At 35.2% G+C, this 20,550-nt stretch overlaps 1 protein-coding gene across 1 annotated transcript in view; it reads right to left on the bottom strand.

The window, feature by feature from the left end:
- Positions 1 to 973: 973 nt before the first annotated feature.
- Positions 974 to 20,550, bottom strand: part of CENPF (centromere protein F) — a 43,480-nt gene continuing 23,903 nt past the window's right edge. The window contains exons 13-21 of the mRNA XM_026088867.1: positions 16,973 to 20,460; positions 13,557 to 15,851; positions 12,841 to 12,993; positions 11,608 to 11,784; positions 9,986 to 10,147; positions 8,215 to 8,377; positions 6,747 to 7,223; positions 5,155 to 5,348; positions 974 to 2,595 (exon numbers count right to left, since the gene is read on the bottom strand). Coding sequence (XP_025944652.1) covers positions 2,389 to 2,595; positions 5,155 to 5,348; positions 6,747 to 7,223; positions 8,215 to 8,377; positions 9,986 to 10,147; positions 11,608 to 11,784; positions 12,841 to 12,993; positions 13,557 to 15,851; positions 16,973 to 20,460 — 7,316 coding nt within the window. The 3' untranslated portion in view covers positions 974 to 2,388. The remainder of the gene's footprint in view (positions 2,596 to 5,154; positions 5,349 to 6,746; positions 7,224 to 8,214; positions 8,378 to 9,985; positions 10,148 to 11,607; positions 11,785 to 12,840; positions 12,994 to 13,556; positions 15,852 to 16,972; positions 20,461 to 20,550) is intronic.

Raw genomic sequence — 20,550 nt, 5'->3', positions numbered from 1 at the left:
TCTCAATCATTTCTTGTAGTGGTGATATTTATTTACTTTATTACAATACAGTTGTTTCAGTTTTTTCTGGTTAAGATCAGATGGATTTCTAAAGATACTTTTTCAGACTTTTCTCCAAGTGGGACACTTTTCAAGGCATCATATTAAAAAAGAAAAACAAAGTTTGGGGATAAATAAAACACTTCTGTATTATTTCTATCATCTATTACCAATATGCTTTCACATTCATACTTCCATCAAAAGAGTTGCTTTAAAATTATTTTTTTTAAATTGCTACAATTTCACACGGGATCCCCAAATAATTTGAAGACACAAAACCCTATCTGAAATATTTAACTTCTGTGAGCAGATTTGTTGGTATACTGGCAGAAGACAGGGCAATCAAGATGCAATATTTAAGATGGGTCTCCTTCAGTTTTCCTGGAAGATGTCTCCAGGCATAGTGCCACAAGGATTGTTTTAATTACCTAATACTTTAGTGAGCAAACAACTAGAGAAGCATTAGAAAAAGTCACAAGATCTATTGACCTGACCCCAACCATAGACACATGTAGTCCTGAAACACAGCTTGTGTACAAGGTTTTTGTTCATTTTAACTATATGAAATACTTTAGTTTGTGTTATTCTGTTAGACTCATTTGGGACAAAAGCTGAATGTCTTTAAAGATCTGACCAATGAGCAGATTAATTTGCTGTTCTCATAAACTGTGTTCAAATGGAATGGGCAAGGTGTGCATATATGTAATAGAGAAAACCACTCTACTGAGTGTAAAACTGACTGAATTTTGACTATAATATTATCTTTGTGTCATTAGGGAGATACTTGTTGGACTTTAAAAGCTTAACTTAGAATAAAATCATTTTCTTTCACTTAAACTAAGAAATCTCTTTCGAGGAGTAAAAAATGTTATCCACTTCTGTTGAAAGGGGAAACTAGATCTTCTGACACAAAAGTAACATGAAAATGCCTCTCTCTGCAGTGCAACTTGAAGTCTTAGGGCACTGCTGCTCATGTACAGGAGCTTGATTTTTCTAATACCTGGCTGGGGTAGGAGAGCATGASCCATATGAGTTATTGGAAAAGTAGTTTCTGTTTAGTTGGATAACAGCTAATTTAGTTGATGTAACCCTTTTCTCTCACGTAGAATATCTCTGGGCCACTGAGCAAGCCCAGTTAGACCTTTTAAATGAACACGCACAAGCTTGTCATGGTGAGCTTATTTGTAATGAATCATCCTAAATTCAAGTGCACAACCACGAACAAGACAGAGTTATTTATTTATACTGATGATACCATAATTTTAGATGCCATTTCCAGGTGAGTCACTCTTACCTCTACTTTCTTTTGGGATCTCAAATAGGATTTTTTTTGGATGAAAAGGGGCTAACTCAAGACTTCATACCCAGAATTTTCTTGACACCTGACCATTTCTCTAACATATTTACTCTTGTTATAGCAGTTGTAAATCAGTTATCTGCAATGAATTTCATATAAAGTGACAAGTTTGAGGCCAAGAATTGTCAGGGTGAAGGAGAAGACTTCCTGTAGACACTCAGCAAAGAGCCATTACTGGTATAGCTAGCACTGTTTGTTATGGTGTAGTTTCCAGCCAGGTATCCTGGTTGCCAGCCCCAGTTTGCTGGAGATTACTAGTTCACCAAGGGCCATTTTGAAGAGGTAAAGATTAAAGCTGTAAGACCTTAAGCTATGCCCAAAGGGAGTGCATACCAGGAAGTACCAAGAGATGGATTGATAGATGCTTAGTTTCAGGGAAAAACAATGGTCCTCTCTGGATTAGTGTGGACCAGGTCTCCTCCCTCTTTGCACAATGTTATTCCATCTGGAAAGAAAGGACATCAAGACAGAGTGCACTATACCTGTACACTGGATGCAATTTATATCTGGTTATATATTTGTTTTTACAGTTACAGATAAAGTTGGTGCCTAGTTTTTCTATCATCCAATAGTGTTTGCCTAATATTTTTACAGATACACAGGTAAATTTCATTTTCCATCTGTAGATCATCTTTTGTGCAGCAAATTGAGAATCATTTATTTTGGAAATGTAATGCAATATCTGTACACAGAAGGGATGGCAACAATGCAATGTGTAGTTTACTTTTTCTCCTGGTTCAATTTTTCAACACATTTTTGAAGAATTATTTAGAGACAATTCTACAGAAAATTAATTATATTACCTAYCTGTTCCTTAATTATCATTCCACAAGTTTTAGTGATTAGTAAATATTCAAGAAGATTTGCAGAACCAATATACTGTTAATCATTTGATAAGAGAAAATGGTGCCCACTATATTGTTTTGATATTTATTTGAGAAGCCAGTTTTTGACCGTCAGTTATTTTGAGTTGAGATTAAGTCCGCATGTATTTACTGCACCTTACAGTTTTCTTGTTCATGTTGCTCAGGTAGTGTTTCTGCATTTAGGGAATTTTTGGCTTTGTGCACCATTTGACTCTCACTAGTATTATCAGAAACAGTTTTTGTGCATTGCTTATATGTGCAAAGTGGTGATCTTGAAGTAGACTTCTTTACTGGAAGAGCTGTTCCTCCTTGGGACTGCTGCTCATCATTTACCTGTAACACAAACACAAACATCTTGTTGGTTAGCTGGTAATGGAAAACCTTGTTAGCTTTCTGCAGTAGGTCAAAAGACTTGCTGCAAAAGACCTAGTGTTGTGAATTTGCAAAAACCTATACATAAAAATTAAAAACAAAGTATTTTGAAGACATTTATCACTTTGATTATACAATACAGTGAGACTTTAAATCAGTGTTTTGGGCACAGAATAAGATTGAATATATGCTACACATTTGGCAAGCTATTTGCTAGGAGCAGGAAAAAGCTAAACCAGGAACAGACAGTACTCTTAGTCTTCTTACTAACATATTAGGTATTGCATATTGAGATTTTCATTTAATTTTGCTACTTCATTATGAAATGCCCTGTACATATTTTGCAAACATAAAACATAGTTGTCACTTTTTTGCTGACAACTGGGCAGAAACCACTGCTTTCCCATTTTAACTGATGTGCAGTCAAAGCACTCAATTTTAATTCTACAGATCACATACAAAAGAGAATAAATTTGCATAAGAAAATGACGGAGGGCACATTTTAAACATCTTGAAAATTTTTCAACAATTTGAAACTGGCTGTCTTAAATGAAGTACATATAAGTAGCTGTCAGGGAAGAGAAGGAAACAAGGCTTATTTTACTTTTAAAATAAGACACACAATATACTGTTTTAATATAAAGCATGAAACAACATGTTTTGATGGTTTCAACAAACGATGAAACAATACTATAAACAGTTCCTCTGAAGATTCTCAGATGTACGTCTTCTTGAAATAAAACAAACAGCCATATTCAGTAATGTCCAAAAGAGAAGAAGGGCCCAAATTCCTGGAACTGAAGACTTCTGCATATTTACAGTTGGGGGAAAAAACAGCCCTGAAACCTTTATTTCTACTATATTCTCCTTTAGTGAATATAGTTTATAGTTGAAGGTAAGGAGCAGCCTGTTCTTAGGCCTAGACAATACCAGCTTAGGCAAAGAGAAAAACTATTTGGGAAATCCCTCCCCCAGTTGTATTAAAAACAATTTATTACCGACTACTTGTTATTTGCTGTAACCTTGATTATGGTCATTGAGAGCCTACAATAAGCCTGTAGCATGCTGACAGATGATTACTTAGTAACTTTTTGTGGCTAAGGCTTCCTTTTTCCACTGCTGAGTTTCTTTACAAGTAACATGCTCCATTTGTTTCTAAAGTTACAGCAAAACATATATAAATGAGTGTAAATAAAATTTATAGGCACCACTTAATGAAACAGTAATAAAACACAGATCTCCAATCACTGTCTGTAAGAAGCAGCAAATTTTGACAAGTTGGGATAATTAACCCTTGAAACAACATGCATGGATGTAGTGGATTCAGTATCACTTTAAAATATGGATTTCCTAGTGCTATATCTCAAAAATTATGGGCTGTGATCCAACTGGTCATTAAATTGTGCTCTCTGGCCTCCAAATCTATAGATCCATGAAACTATGTGGATCTTGTTGACAATCAAGAGCATACTTCGTGTGCTGACCCCAAATATTTCATTAAAAACAACCAAAATGACAAAAGTAGTACTCTGTTACTTTATGGCTTCTCTTTTGGCTCTGTGGTAGACTCCACTGATCACCAAAGGAATGCTTTTGTGGAACCTGGCAAACTGGCAACCCCTGGCAACCCTCYTGTAAAGAAGTATCAGTATATAATAAGCACTCTCAAAATCTTATTGCTCAACTTTAAACAATGTGGATAACAACTTTGGAAAAGATATCAGACAACAAAAGGTTTATTTCTATCCTGAAGTTGGAGAAGCTTTGTATAGTCTGGGAAGTATTTGCATTAGCTTAGAAAGAGTGTCTTGTTCTGAAGTACTGTGAAATATTCAGCAGTGTGTCCTGTGACTGAAGACACTTGCAAAGTTAACACAAGCTTCATTAACCAACCTTTTTTAATAAAAATCAGCCTTCAAAACCTTCAAAATTCAGCAGTATTTATTTTATTTATTTATAATTATATTATTTATTTGTTTGATATATTATTTTATTTTAGCCTCAAAATCTGGTAAACACCAACATTAAAGTCTAGTCCTTCACCATCTAAATGTTCCCAATTTAGATGTTCAATGGCCTCTCAAATATCTGTAAATGTAAACATTTAGAATCTGGAATTCCATGAAAAGTTGTTAGTAGAAAAATTTTGGCCTCAACTTTGATTTCCAGAGGTTTCTTTCTTGCTTTTTACAGTTTCTAAAACCTAAGAAACTGCAGTATAAAGAATATTTGCTCTTTAATATCAATTACATCAATTTTAAAATCTACCTGTATTTCATTTACATTTCCAAATGGGTTACACTGTGAAGTCACAGATTACATCACAGGAACAATTTTTAGGTTCCTAGTGTAGTCCAGACCTCTGCTATTTTTAGTTATTCAGTATTTATGATCTCACCTTCACTGTATTTCTGAGAAATTTAAAGAACGATGATATATCCTCAAACCTACTTGGCAAGATGAATCATATAGTACATTTCCTTATGGTTTTCATACACAGATAATTTTTTTAAAAGTCACCTTTTGTGATTTGCTGCCACCAGCTGTTGGATGAGAGAGCTCACCAAGATAATCTGATCTGCTTTCTTTTACATCTTGTGTAGGCAAAAACAATTTCTCGCTTTGGGAAGCCAGACGAGGATCTGTCCTTAGATTTAGGGTTGTTCTACGTAAAATATAAGGGCTAACCTTTTCAGCAGGAATATCAGCAAACCCTGAAAAATAAACAGCTTCTATTAAAAAGAGCTCACTAAATTACACTGTTTCTCAAATAAGCATATCTCTTCTTTTGTTTTCAAGACAGGGATTAAAAATAGCTCATTAAAATAAATAATTTACTCTATTGAAGAAAATGGATCAAAAAGATTATTGTGCAGATCTTGWGTATTTCAAAATTCATATGCATACTCAAAGACAATAGAGACAGAGTACAACAGTAATTCTATACCAAAGTTTTTCAAGTAAAAGTTTTTGTTTGTTTTTTTTTTCTTTAAAGGTACACAATTATCTGGAGAATAATTTCCATTTAAAAATATATCTACTTTTTTACTACAATTCAATCAGAGCACAATTCCGTGACATGATATTTTTGATTTTCATATTTTTCTCTGTGTAGAAGTATACTAACTGGTTTAGAATCTACTATCTCTATATTCAGCCTAGATCTCAAACATTAACTAGCAAGTAAGTCCTCAGAATAGATAAATTTCCAGAAAAGAATTAACGGTGATAAGAAAAGGAAATGCAAACAGTGTGTAAGCTAAAAAATCCTGACTTCTGGGAATGATCATTAAAGTTGAGGAGATTCAGCACCTCCACGGCTGGTCCCTGAATAACTGCAGTTTTATTTATTACAAAGGGTCACTTAATGGGCATTTGAACATACAGTATACTGTTCAAGCCCTGATCTGTGCAACCTTCTCGATGACTTTTTGCTTCAGTGAATCCTTCTATGGAATACCAGGCTACCTAATTTCACTGCATTAATAGCAGAATAAAACTGAACTTTCATGAAGATGTGGATATACTATTAACTTCCTCTTTGAACTAGTAAGGAATAATATTGAAGAAACTGCAGGACTAGGAAAGGAACAAATGTGACTCCATCACAGCACAGTACACAGCACAGTATTTTAGTATTCCTATCTTTTGACTTTTTAAGAGTAAATCTGCTCCATAGCTGTTCTCCTTTAAGTTTCGATTACTAGTTCAAAGAATATTTTTAAATGACTAGAGCAAGTCTTGATCTAGCAACCAACTTTGTTGCTGTTACATATCGTGTGCTTTAGTGTCTAATGCATACATCACAAGAAACCACAAAGTTGTGACTGCCAATACCATTTGTATCTTTGYAAAATGATACTGACTAAACCAATGTAAATGTATCACAAAAAACTACCAGCACAGTTCCACAAACACTAAATTGGCCTAAACTGACACTACCGTGGGAAGAGGGGAACGCGCTCACTCCCAGTGCCTGCTCCCATCTTTGTCACCACAAATGTTTGCAGAGTCAAAAATTGACTTAGAGTAAAACTAATCCAGCAAAACAAAGAAATAAAAAAACTCTATGCTCAGAAAACATTCTCCTTTATAAAAAAAATTATAAATACCTTTTTTCACCACTTCTGGAAGTCCAGCTACCTCATAGTCCATGTTCTCCTGTGCAAGCAAATTTTGATAGAGATCATCCTTCCTTTTCTTTTTTGATAAAGCCTCTGGCATAGGGGATCTTGGTTCTCCATTGGCTTTCCTGGTGTCTTCATATCTCTGCCTTTTACTTGAAAGCTTAGTAGTATCTTCATCTGACTTCATCCCCTTGACTGACTGATCATTAACAGGTACCAAGTTATCTGAATTCAGCAAAGGACCGCTCACCGCATCACTTGTTGGCTGTTTCAGCTGACCACTCAACAGAGTRACTTGTGTTTTTAACATCTCATTTGCTTCTTCTAGCTTATAATATTTAACAATTAGAGAGCAGTATTTCTCCAAGTTCTCATCTGCCTCTCTGGTTTTCACTTCTACAGATTCCTGTAATTCTTCCAGTTTTAACCTAGTTTCTTCTGTGATAGCATTCTCATCAGCACCTTTAAAGCAAAGTTATCATTACTGATATAAGTTATTTAAAAGAAGATGTATATACAGGAATTTATAATGCAAGGATCAAACAAGTGTTAATTAATTATATATGTTCTACAACTGTGCAACCATAATAAATAAATAAAAAAGAGGTAATGTCAAAATCAGTAGTATGTTACCTATCACAGAATCACAGAATCGCTGAGGTTGGAAGGGACCTCTGGAGATCAGCTAGTCCAACCCCCCTGCTCAAGCAGGGTCACCTAGAGCACRTTGCACAGGATTGCRTCCAGRYGGGTTTTGAATATCTCCAGAGAAGGAGACTCCACAACCTCTCTGGGCARCCTGTTCCAGTGCTCTGTCACCCTCACAGTGAAAAAGTWTTTCCTCATGTTCTATAATAATATATTTATTGAATAGGAAACAATCATACAAAATTTGGAAAGAGCTATTGACCAGTGCACAGGCAAACATTTTCTCTGTCATTTTTTAACTTCTGAATGCTCAGCTTTGTATCCTTAACTTTATTTTACAATATATTAACAGACCTCCTGGACAGTGCATTTTGTCTCATGAGATGACCCACAAAAGAAACAGCAAAGCATGAGAATCACACAGATCTTGAGGGAACATGATAAAAAAAAGTACACAAACCTTTGTTGTTATAAAAAATTCCACTTCTTCCTAAAGTCACTTTTAGCCACAAAAATGTAACATTAAAATATATATATTCATAACCTAGAGCAGCCTCTGATATTTAAGAAGAAGTTGCATTAGATTCTCAAAAGGTCTGACTGACACATATTTGTAGTTGCACTTTTTCATACCAGTTAAGAATCTTTCTCCTCTGTTTTAGAGCTGCATGCTCAAATGTACATTTTAGGAAAAAAATTTTTACAAAATAATGTATTCTTAAGAAAGCATTAAGATTCAGTTACAGTGACAACCACTATAACTGAATCAAGATTCAATTACATTTTTTCTTATACTTTGACATACTTAGATTTTTCTTCTTTAATAGCTCATCACGTTCCACTATTTGTTTCTGCAACATTTCCTTTTCCTGTTCCATCTGTTTACAGGATTTCATCCACAGCTGCACTTTACTACGAGCAAATTCATTTTCTTTCTTTAGTTCAACTATACTGTTAATATTGTCAGCCTACAAAATAAAAGATGTAGTTATAACACTGGAAACATAATTCTTCCATCTAAGCATTACACTGTCAGATGGAACTGTAACTGTTATGCAATATTAATTGTAGACCACAATTGTAATGTATACTTATTTGCTTGTTTCTGTTCGACTTAATTTTAGCAGCCTCTTACCTGGAGAAACATTAAAGTCATCTTTCTAGAAAGGTATMTACATGTAGATTAACTTAGCAGAGAAAAACAAGAATTCAAATACCAATAGAGAGACTTTTATTCTCTACAGCAAATTATGAATATTCAGATTACTGATGTCAAAACTAGCATCCTACCCTTGAGAGAGCTCTGTGAGGTCTGACACAGCAGTCCCTTTTCTACCTGTTACCACTTCGTGGACATGGCACAGGAAAGCACTGCTTTCCAGGTAACAAATTTCAAAGCAATACTCTAAATTTTAAAGTATTCTCTCCTAGTCTGAGACTCACTAGTCCTTATGTCCCTAATGCATCTTAGTACTGCAGAGGCAAGATAACCCAGGCCTGCTCTGAACTCTAAATAGCAGCATAAAAATACTCTTCTGAGCAGCAGCAGATCATTCCTTTCTATCCACTACCACTATTGGGGGCTGCTCCCTGCTTGCCAGGTCTGGTGCCAACCTGTGTGCAAATACCACAGGGCGAGCACAGCTGGAAGCCCTGCCTTCTGTGTCTGCAGTACTGTGGGTACTGTGTTCTGTCCCTGGCACACATCATTGGACTGTTGATATTACAGAGAATAATATAACACCACAATGTAGAGCACGATGGAATAAAGAACTTCGGATGTGCCAGGTGAATGTATTGCAATTCAAAGTTTACTTGACAGTATATTGAAACTATTATGTTTCTTCAAGAGTGCTTTTAGAGAGGCACTTATTCCCAAAGTGAGAGCACAGAATTGGAGCTAGCAATCAATCACAGACAGAAGCAGGACAAAAAACATAGATGAGAAAAATGTACAGAAAATTAATAAACAGAAATCCAGTTATATGGACAGTTAAGCTTCACCTCTGCTACTAGAGCACACGTCAGTTGTTCTGAGCTATCAGTTGTTCACAGTATGCAAAGCTCATATTCTATCATCAATGAGAAAACTTTTGACAAATAGAGAATTGCACTAGTTAATAATTTTGATGAGAATTCTATATAAGATGGAATTGATAAACTCTCGAGACTCAGAAGTCAAGTATCAAGACTAATGCTAGAGACAGAACATGGTRTCTTTCATCTTCAAAGTAATTTACAAAAAGAAAACACAGGCACTGCAAAGTCATTTTGAGTGCATTCTAACGACATTATAATGAAGTTGCAATATTCAGTGTAGACACTAGACTACTGTGTTTAGTATCACATAAACCAATTATAGGTGATCTTGGTCATGGTATGCATAACAGAATTTTTCTAATGTAGATCAATAGTAACGGTGTTTTCTGCATGCTCTACATTTTCACTAGTGAAACAAAGGCCAATGCAAAGTCAAACAAAAGCTTTGGAGCACTGGTTCCCAATCCTGCATTTATTTTGCTGCACTGTACCTTGTATCTGATATAATTAGCAATAATTGTATGAATTTTTCTTACCTTAATTTTTTGGAGTTCTCCTAAGGTCTGATTAGCTTCTTTAAGAAAATTATTTAATTCCTCTTTATTTGACTTCAAATGCTCAATTTCCACTTTTTGTGAACTGATAAAGTGCTCCAATGAATTCATTTTATCTTGACAAGCCTGAATTTCTACTTCATTCTAGAGAAAGAAAACGTGCCTAATTACTGTGATACTAAAAAAGGACAAAGAATTAAATTTTGAAGATATACTTAAGATCATATTACAGCCTACAGGAATTCCATAGCAAATTTGCTTCATATGCTTTGAGGAGTAACTGCCTTAAGTAACTGCCTTACAACTGCCTGGTACATTTAGTGTACCAGAATCTTGCCTCTAAGAATTCTACCATTAGAAAGGCCTTATGTTTTACTGTAACTTGCTTTTAAATCACAGAATCACAAAATGGTTGAGGTTGGAAGACACCTCTGGAGATTGTCYAAGTCCAACCCCCCTGCTCAAGCAGGGTCACCTAGAGCACGTTGCACAGGATTGCATCCAGGCGTGTTTTGAATATCTCCAGAGAAGGAGACTCCACAACCTCTCTGGGCAACCTGTTCCAGTGCTCTGTCACCCTCACAGTAAAGAAGTTTTTCCTCATATTCAGATGGAACTTCCTGTGTTTCAGTTTGTGCCCGTTGCCTCACGTCCTGTCGCTGGGCACCACTGAAAAGTCTGGCCCCATCCTCTTGACACCCTCCCTTTAGATATTTGTAGACATTGATAAGATCCCCCCTCAGCCTTCTCTTCTCCAGGCTAAACAGGCCCAGCTCTCTCAGCCCTTCCTCATAGGGGAGATGCTCCAGTCCCTAATCATCTTCATAGTCCTCTGCTGGACTTGCTCCAGCAGTGCCATGTCTCTCTTGTACTGGRGAGCCCAGAACTGGASGCAGTACTCCAGATGTGGCCTCACCAGGGCTGAGTAGAGGGGGAGAATCACCTCCCTCGACCTGCTGGCAACACTGTTCCTAATGCACCCCAGGATACCATCAGCCTTCTTGGCCACAAGGGCACATTGCCTATATACTTTAATATATACTTATATATTATAATATATATTATATATTATTATATATTATTTTATACTTTAATATATACTTTAAATTCATAGGAATGAAAATTATTAAGATATAATTATAGCAAATTGCTTATCTATGTCCTCCTGGTCCCAGTACATATTCATAGAGACATACAACTTTTCTGTAGAAGATTATGGCTGAAGTAAATGCATTTCAAACATATTTGACCTTATATTCTTTAGTGGTTAATCTTTCCTCACCATTCCCACTTAACTAGCCTTTTCCTTGACTAGGAACTGCTTATTGAAATATACTGTTGCTCTTTCTTCTTCATGTGTATAGTCCTAGTAAAACTATATGTACTTAACACTGACTGAGTTCTGAAGTAAATTCACCTTTTCCATATAGCTAATAGTAAAAGATGAATTTATTTCAGAACTCAGTCAGTCTTTATATTTTAGAAATATTGATACCAAAGATAGTTTCCCTTGCAATTTTATCTGCAAAAGTTTTATAAAATACATAAACATTAAAAATTGAGATAGAGATGCACAGCACCATCTGTCCCATTGTCTGATTTACCTTTCGGTTTACCTCCGTCAGAGCAGCCTGGTGATCTTTCTCTGCTTGATGAAGTTTGTCTTGATATTCTGATATTTCTCTTACTATTTCACTCTCTTTTTCTTGTAACTCTTTCTGAATCATGCCCAAACTCTTACTCAGTTCATTTTTTTCTGACATAGTCAGATGCAGCTGAATCTATAAACAGAAATAGCACATTCTTTGGTATTTAGAATTTTATAAATGGAGAATTAGTTTACCTATTAAACTGTTTGACTCTACATCTGAAACATCTTTGAATGCAAAAAACCAGCTCGGTAAGAAAAATGCATTTAACAGTGGATAAATAGACCATAATCACAGCTGAACACAAAAAAGCAGGGCAGGATACAAAGATGGGTCTCCTAAAAATAAACATTTTAATGTGAGGGATATGCTGAGTGTAAGCTTGCCAACACTGTTAAACCATACCACACTGCTAAACCCAAAATTTATCTTTCTGAATGTATGTTTGTTTCCTCTGAGAGTGATTTCAGAGATTAAGAGCCACTTCTCTTACAACCTTAAAGATGATGAAACCTTCTAAGCATTTTTGTTTCTATCCACTTTTATGACTGTACATTTTGAACAGCTGGGCAAAAAAAATATATATATTTCTGTATAGAATTTCTGAACGTTGCAGAAATCTTGTTTCTTTTCCCACTCAAAATCCTCAATGCTGCAACAGAAACAAGGACATGGTTAGAAATTTTTGTAAGTAACATTAGCAGGTAAGAAGCTCACTTAAACTGATTTAAACACGTAGTATTTTACACAAATAAACAAGACATCTAGATGGTAAGACAACAGAGAGAGAACTAAATATAAACAACTTAAAAAGTCATAATTTTTTCTTGACTTTTTCATGAAAGTTTACTTTTTAAAAAGAACTTGAGAAATATTACATTTTTATCCAGTATCCTCAGCATGAGGATGGAATGCCTGCAGTAGAGAAGAATTCTTGTCACTAAAAGCTTTCTAGAGGACCTGCGGCCTCTACTCCTCAAGAAATCAGCATTTCAGTAGAAGCTAAGAGGAAAAAAGGATTTACTAATCATCATTCTATCTCAGACAGAATATTAAATTTTCTGAAACTCGGAAGTGAGAACCTCAGATATTGTACATTAGTACAGCTCTGTTGATCTCCACACATTTACAATAGTTGAGAATCTGGCCTTGAACACAGAAATATCAATTACTCATGCAGTAACTAACTTTGTTGTTTTCTGACTGTTCTTGAAGAAGTTGTATTTGTTCAGCCAGCTTGTTCCTTTCCATGGTAAATTCTTCCTGTAATTCAGAAATCTTCTGTTCAGTGTTACTTAGTTTGACTTCCAACTCGGTACAACTTTCAGTCAGTTCATTTACCTGAAATTAAATTTTCCATAATTATTTTTTTTAAAAAGAAGGTGTGACCTCTAAATATTTTTATATGCAACATGCAGATTTTAAGAAGGGTTATCTTATTCTGATAACTGGTCCAAGCCCAAGCAAGGGCCACAACAGATTAATGCTATTTTCTCATGGCAAGTGTTCAATTGATATTTCACTTCCTGATGAGCTCCCTAACTGCTTCTTCTTAGTATAAAAACTCATTCACTTGTTACTAATTTGTCTTTCCTCTTTTTCTTCTACAGGAAAGAGGAAGGTATCCTGCACTATACTCTGTTACTTAAAGTTCTGTCCCCACTTTCAAGCAACCTTTCCATTCATCCTACACAAAACATCCTTGTGAGTGCTTTCCAGCTCTGTAACTTTGAAACAAACTCCTAATTGCATTGAAAATAGCATTTTAAAAATAGGATACTTACTGTAAAGATCTCAGATTAAAGTTATTTTAAGATATAATTTATTAAGGAAGTGGTAAGCCCAGAGGACATTTTATCCTCACTCCTAAAAAGGGAACATTACAACAACGGAAATGGTATTACCTTTTTATACAAAGTGGATTTTTCAGAAAGTGTAGATTCCAGTTCCTTCTCAAGGTCCTTATAAGATATTTTTAGAGAATTCAGGATATCCTGAAAAGTTTCATTATTAGAAAAATGTTGCACCTTCAGCTTCAATTCAGTGATCAAATTCTGCAGCCCTTGTTTTTCCTGGTGCCAACATTCATGCTCACATTCCATATGTGTCAACTGCAAAGAGAGCTGCTCTGTATCTTTCACTTGCTTTTGAAGAGCACCGTTTTCTTGAATCTTTTCATCCAGTTTTTGCTTACAATCCATAAACTGTGCAACAAGTATTTCTTTTGCATGATCCAATTTGATATTTTCACTTTTTATTTCCTGGCATTGTTGTAATAATATTGTTCTATCTTGTTCGAGATGAGCTACCTGATTAATTAAGTCTTTTTCTTTTGCTCTAGCAATGGCTTGCTCCTTGCAGGAAAATTCTAATTTTTCATTTATATCTTTGAGTTCAGACTTCAGCAATATTACAGCATTTTCAAACTCACCCTTGATTTGCACCTTTTCTTCTAATATTTTTACTGTAGCCAAATTTGAAGACTCTAGTTCAAGGATTCTTTCTTGCTTTTCCTTTAAATCTTTAGCCAAACACTCTTTTTGTGAGCTGAGGACATCAATTTCTAATTCTAAACATTTCAACTTGTCAGCCATCTCTTCCATCTCAATTTTTAATGTTTCTGCTTCTGCTTTAGCAGTCTCTGATTGAACAAATGCATCTTCTAGATTTTCTTCTGACATCTGCAATTCTCTTTCAAGCTTCTCAATTTTGTCCAGAAGAGAATCAGCTTTCCTTTCACTTTCTTTCAGCTTTTCAGCAATGTGATGTTTTTTCTTCTCATCAGATTCAATTTTTACTTTCAGCTTCTCAATTCCGTATCTCATTTGATGTACTTCTTGTTGTGCTGAGTTTAATTTGGCAGCAAGTTCGCCTTTTTCAATTAACAAGCCTTCCAAAGATTCGGAGAGCTTGGAATTTTCCATTTCTAAAGCACTTAATTTACTCTGCATCATTTCAGATTCTCTTACAACCAGCTCTTTTTCCTTGTTCAAATCTGCTGCTTGGTTTTGGAACTTTTCTCTTTCTAAGGTGAAAGACTCTACATCCTTTTCCAAATTTTGCAACTTTTGCAGAAGAAGATCTTTTTCTTTTGATAACTGATTTACATCAGATTTTACAATCTCAAACAGATTTGTTTTCGTCATCACTTCATCCTCTAACCTTTTAATGAATTCAGTAGAATTCATTTTATTTGACTCTAGCTCTTTTAATTCCTCTTGTAGTTTCTGATACATTTTATCCAATTCTTTTTTATTTTCAGACAAAATATTTAGTTCTTGACCAATATGATTTCTCTCAGTTGTGACTGCAACAAGATGTTCTTGAAGGCTACAAATAGTTTTCAGTTTAACTTCTCTGTCCCTTTCTAACTGCTGATATTTTGTCTGAAGCATTTCAAAATCATTCTCTATGGACAAGGCATGGTTCTCAATATTTACTTTCTCAGATTTTGTCCTCCTCAGTTCATTTTCAGCTTCAATAAATCGTTCATGCCAGTCTTTGTTGGTCATTTCTACATCATCCAGTGTCTCTGTTTCTGTTACATTAGACAATCTAACTTTATATATTTCCAGCTCAGACTTTACACTGTCAAGTTCTTTTTCTAAAGACATTACTCTAAGAGATAATTGCTGCTTATTGACAGAAGCTGGTTCCAGTTTTTCTTTTATGTCACAGTTTATTTTTTTAAGCACTACAGCAGTTTCTTCTAGTTCTGCAAAAGCTGAACTCTTAGGAGTTAACTGTGTATGCTGAAAGTCCAACTGCAAGTTTAATTCCTTGACTTTCATTGATAAATCAACATTTTTACTGCTTTCCTCTGTCTCATAGATTAAATTCAGATTTTCAGCAGTTTGCTGTTTTGTTTCTTCCTGAAGACTTTCAGTGCTTATTTGATTTTCAAAAAAATCCCCTGCACTCAAAAAACTACTACTGTTGGAAAACGACAATACACTGACACAGTCCGAACAGTCAGCGATTTCTTCCAACACATTTCTACATTCTTGTTCTCCACACAACTTCTCAGTACAGTCTTCCAGAAATCTTCCTTCAATGGTCTCAGTTACATTTTCACTYACAGATTTCACTCCTATAGCCATTTTCTCAAAGGGGCTTAGTTCAGGTTTGTCATTTTTCTGTGCTGTGTTTTCATTAGGCACTCTCAACTCATAAAAGCTGTTGTTTTCTTGTTGAGTGTTCTGCAACAGTTAAGAATCAGTAAATAACAAAACACACAAACAAAAAAACTTAGAATGAATTTTAAAAGATATTTTCAAAGTAGTAAAGCTCCTCTTTTTATGCAAAATAAATGGACAGTATCCTTCTCAACTTTGTAATCTGCTTTCCCATGGAAATAATTTACAGTTATTTATGCATGTATGCATCCTTGCCCCAAAAGTTTTAAAGATACTGGGGAGAAATTTCAGCCAAATTTACTGAAAGACTAAGTGCAAAGATATCACATGCCTCCAAATTTGGGAAAAATAGCTGTCCCTGTGACAAAGTGACAAACTGTTATTACCACTAATGAGGGAAATGTTTATTGCTCACCTCTTATTAGACAGCAGAGAATCTTCAAGGGAGACAAGCCCAAATCCTCAAAGAATCCCTTTTTCAATTACCACTGTTTGTAAGAGCTGGACTTACACTGAGTGCTGCCTCATGCTGTCATTTGAGACAATAAAAATGAATGACTCAGAAATCTAAGTCTCCAAAAAAGAACTGGGACTGAAGGCAGGAACTGAATGATCTGTATTGGATACTTAATCTTAAAAGAGCTACAGCTATGTAGTATAAGAAGCTATTTCCTTTTCTTCTTTTTTTTTTTTTTTAAGTGTCCTATGTATCAGTGTGGATATTGTAAGTGAATTCTGAGCAACACATATGCATGAAAGATTTTCTTCTCTGCAAGGAGCAGTTTCTCAGTGTTGCACAGTCAGCCAAAATGGACAGCTTCGGTTGCTATGACTCAGAGCCAGGTTAAATTATCATTTCTGAGTCTCTGTTAACATTGCACTGGAAGCCACTTGCAGAAGATCTAATGGCCAAAACTAGAATTCATACAAGCAGAAAAGAGCATTACATGACTCCGGTAGGCCACGCCTGTTATTTTTTTCATCATTTGCTATTTCCAGTGCTCCCTATGATGCATAGGACAGATATCAAGGATGGGATTTTTTTCTTTCTCTAAAGAACTGCACTGCTTATCTGTGACAAAGTTTAAAAAAAAATTCATTTCAAATGGGTAATATCCATGTTTGGCTTTACTACAGAGCAAAGAATTAACGTAAAACTGATTTGCATGAGAGCAATTACTTACAGTTTCAATATCAGCACACAGCAGTGAACGAGAACTCAAATCAAGGACTTGTAGTTGGAATCTTGCTGCTTCTAGCTCCAAAGACAGATTTTCAGTTTGTTTCCTCTCTGCTGCCAGTTTGCACTCCATTTCCATACTCAGGTTACTCAGTTTCTGCTGCCATTCTTCCTTGTCAGATATATTTTGCTGCTTGAGATGATCTATTTCTTTTCTTTCAGAAAGTATAATTTGTTTCAGCTCTTGTATTTCTTCCTTTTTCCTGTCTTCCTGAAGGTGAAATTGGTCTTCAAGCACCTTGATGGACTTCTCATATGTCTGACACAGCATTTGAAGTTCTTCAACTCTGCTCTCGAGGTTAGATTTTCTAGGGGTAATGGTCTTTTGCTCTTTAGCAGAGTCCAGGGTGGGATCATTATGAGAATTTTCCACTAAAACTTTTCCTGTACCTTCTGGAATTACTTCTTCTGAACTACTCAGCCGAATAATTTCCTCTGGCCATTTGTATGTACCATTGTTAAAAGAATTATCAGCTTGACTTAATTCTATAAAAGAGGGGCTTTCACAAAGATCTGAAAAAGAAATAGTAGACTTAGTTTCGACTAATTCCAACTGTCCATCCTTTTGTCTAGAAGAGAGTGGCACTCTCACTGAATCTATATTAACATTGCTCAGACTTGTTGACAATGAAGAATTTTCTGCCTTCAGTGTTTCAATACAGGACTGTAGCTCAGATATTTTTGAGCTCATAGTGCAGTGTTGTTCATATAATACTTTATGCTCATTCTGTAAAGAGAAAAACTTCTCTTTTATTTCAGCAAAGTGCATTTTAACTTCTTTGCTGGACAATTTTAGGTCTTCATAATCAGAACTGTGTCCAGTACTGCATTCTTTAAATATGAAGGGTACTTGCTTATTATTGAAATATATTCCCCTATCACTATTATCACTCTGATCCATAAGTTCATCAGGAAAAATAGCTTTTTCATCTTTTAAATTTTTATCTGCATTCATTATTTTCTCTTCCTCTTCAGCCATTTTATTAATAACTGTGATGCCATCAGTTTTTGAGTCATTAAATGCAGAGGTTAATACTAGGTTTTCAGTCTGCAATCTTTCACACATTTTCTCCAGCTCATTCAGTTTGCTTATTGTCACCTGCAAAGATGATGCCAGYTGGTCATGATAATTTTCTCCTGAGGTCAGCTCAGGGAAGACCAATGAATAACTTTCATTCATCCCTCTTCTATCACAATTCTGGGTAACAGTACCATAATTATACTCCAATGAGTGGCCATCTTCATCTAACCCTGTAAGCTGAGAATCTGAAGTTTTCAAATCTTTAACAGACAAGAGTTCTYGCTGCATTCTCTCTTTTTCCCTCTTACTTTTCTCAAGTTCTACTTCCATTATTTTTAAAGCAGTCTCCAATTGCAGCACTTGTAACCTGTAGTTTTCTACAGAGAGTTCTCTGTCCTCAAAATCCATTTGAAGAAGCTCGAGTTTAAGTTGGCATTTATTTAGCTGAGTGTCCTTTTCTTCCATGGGCTTCCTCAATTGTTCAGAATTGAGTCTCCTTTCATAACTGAAGTCACACATTACAGGTTCACTTTTCCCTTCTAGTCTCGTGACCAATTGCTCCTTCTCTTGAAATAAGGTATCATATTGCTTTTGCATTTCATTCTGTGTTGCCCTGACATTTAACATTTCCTGTCTTAAACAGTCGAGTTCAACAGAAGGTACATTTTGGATATGGGAAAATTCTGACTGTAGTTGCTGAAGTTCTTGAATCAAATTCTTTTTTTTTTCTTCCGAGGCTATTAGTTTACATAAGATATCTTTATTCTCACTAAATACCTGTTTCCCTTGTTCTAATTCTGCTTTCTTCTCCTCAAATTCATTTGTCTGCTCTCTTATAATGCACATCATGTTCACATTTTTTTCTTCCATCAATTTGTACTTTGCTTGCAGAACAGTAAGCTCCTTTTCAGTTTCTTCAGATCTTGCTTCAATATGTTCTCTTTCCTCTCTCTGTTTTCTAGACATTTCAGAAATGATTTCTTCTCTTTCCTTTAAACTATTAGAAATATTTTTATTTGCTTCAAGTAAAGTTATTTGTTCTTGCTCTAAAGCTCTGCTTAAATCCCTGAGGGCTGCATTTTCTTCAGTAAGTTCCTCAATTTCTTTGTTATATGTGCAAATCATTGAAGACATGTCTTTTTTCTCTGAACTCCATGTTTCAGACATGAGCTTTAGCTGTCTTACTGAATCCTCAAGCAATTTATTATTGATCTTTAAATCCTGAATCTCTGCTTGCCCATTTTCTAATTTTTCATTCAATGTTTGCAGTTGCATGTCCTTTTCCTCAAGAATAGCTAATGTTTTTTCGACAAAATCCTGACGTGCTGAAACATCCACCTGCAAATTACTAATATGCTGTTTAGTTTCTGTCACAAAGCTTTCATGCATCTTTTCTACGTTAACTAACCTTTTTTCTGTTTCATCCTTGATTTGCAGTAAGTCTTCATACTGCTTCTTTTGTTCTGAATTCAGCTGCTTTTGAGCCACCAATGAAATCTCAAGAGAAGAGACCTGATCTTGTAAGATGGTCAGATCCTTGTTTTTTTCTGTTCCTAGAACAGCTTTTGCACATCTGTGATCCTCAGTGATGGAGTTATTCACTGTGAGTTGTTTATCACCTAAAACAGTTTTATCCCGATTGTTTTGTAGAACTTCTCCATCTTCTGTCATTTCTGAAGTACCCTTTGCTTTTACATGACAACAGATTTTCTCATGTTCACCAAGCAGACCATGGTAACATTGATCCCTTTGCAGTCCTTCACTTGCTGCTAATTGTAACTTTTCTTCTAGTTCACCTAATTGGTTGGTGAGCTGCAGTATTTTACAGGACATAATTTCTATTTCTTTCAAGTAATTTTTATCAGAAAATTCTGCTTTCTTTTGAAGTTCATCATAAGCGTTTTCCTGTGCTTCTAATTGTGCACTTTTACGTTCTAGCATGTCTCTAAGTTCTTTAATCTCTACACTATTACTTTCTTTTTCAGTATCCATTATTCTGAGTTTCTGAMTATGTTCATTATTTTTGATTTGTTCACTTTGGAGGGAACTCTCCAAGTCATTAATATGAGTCAGCATGCCTTCTTTTTCAGATTTAAGTTTATTTATAAGATGATCACTTTCATTTTTCCATTGAGAAAAAGCAGTAGCCTCTTTTTTTAATTCTTCACATTCTCTCTCCTTGAATCCAAGGATCCTCTGAAAAGCTCTTGATTCTTCCTCCATTTTACTTATTTTAAACTTTTGTTCTTTAATATAATTTTCTTTTTCCTTGAGCAGGTCTTGAGTAGAAGCTTGCTGATTTTCCATGTCAGCTAAAGATAATTTCAGCTTCTCCAAATAAAGGGAGTTATCCTGCTTTTTAAATTTCTCTTCTAGTAATTTTAATTCTGCTTCCTGAAATATATTCTTATCTGTAACAGAAAACATCATAAAATGTTTGATTTATTCAAATAAATGATGCAGCTAAATATAAAATATTTAGTTTTAGGGACACTGCAGTA

Source organism: Apteryx rowi, unplaced genomic scaffold, assembly GCF_003343035.1.
Source record: "Apteryx rowi isolate R43461 unplaced genomic scaffold, aptRow1 scaffold_79, whole genome shotgun sequence".
Taxonomy (NCBI): Eukaryota; Metazoa; Chordata; class Aves; order Apterygiformes; family Apterygidae; genus Apteryx; species Apteryx rowi.
This window is presented reverse-complemented; position numbering and strand designations above follow the sequence as displayed.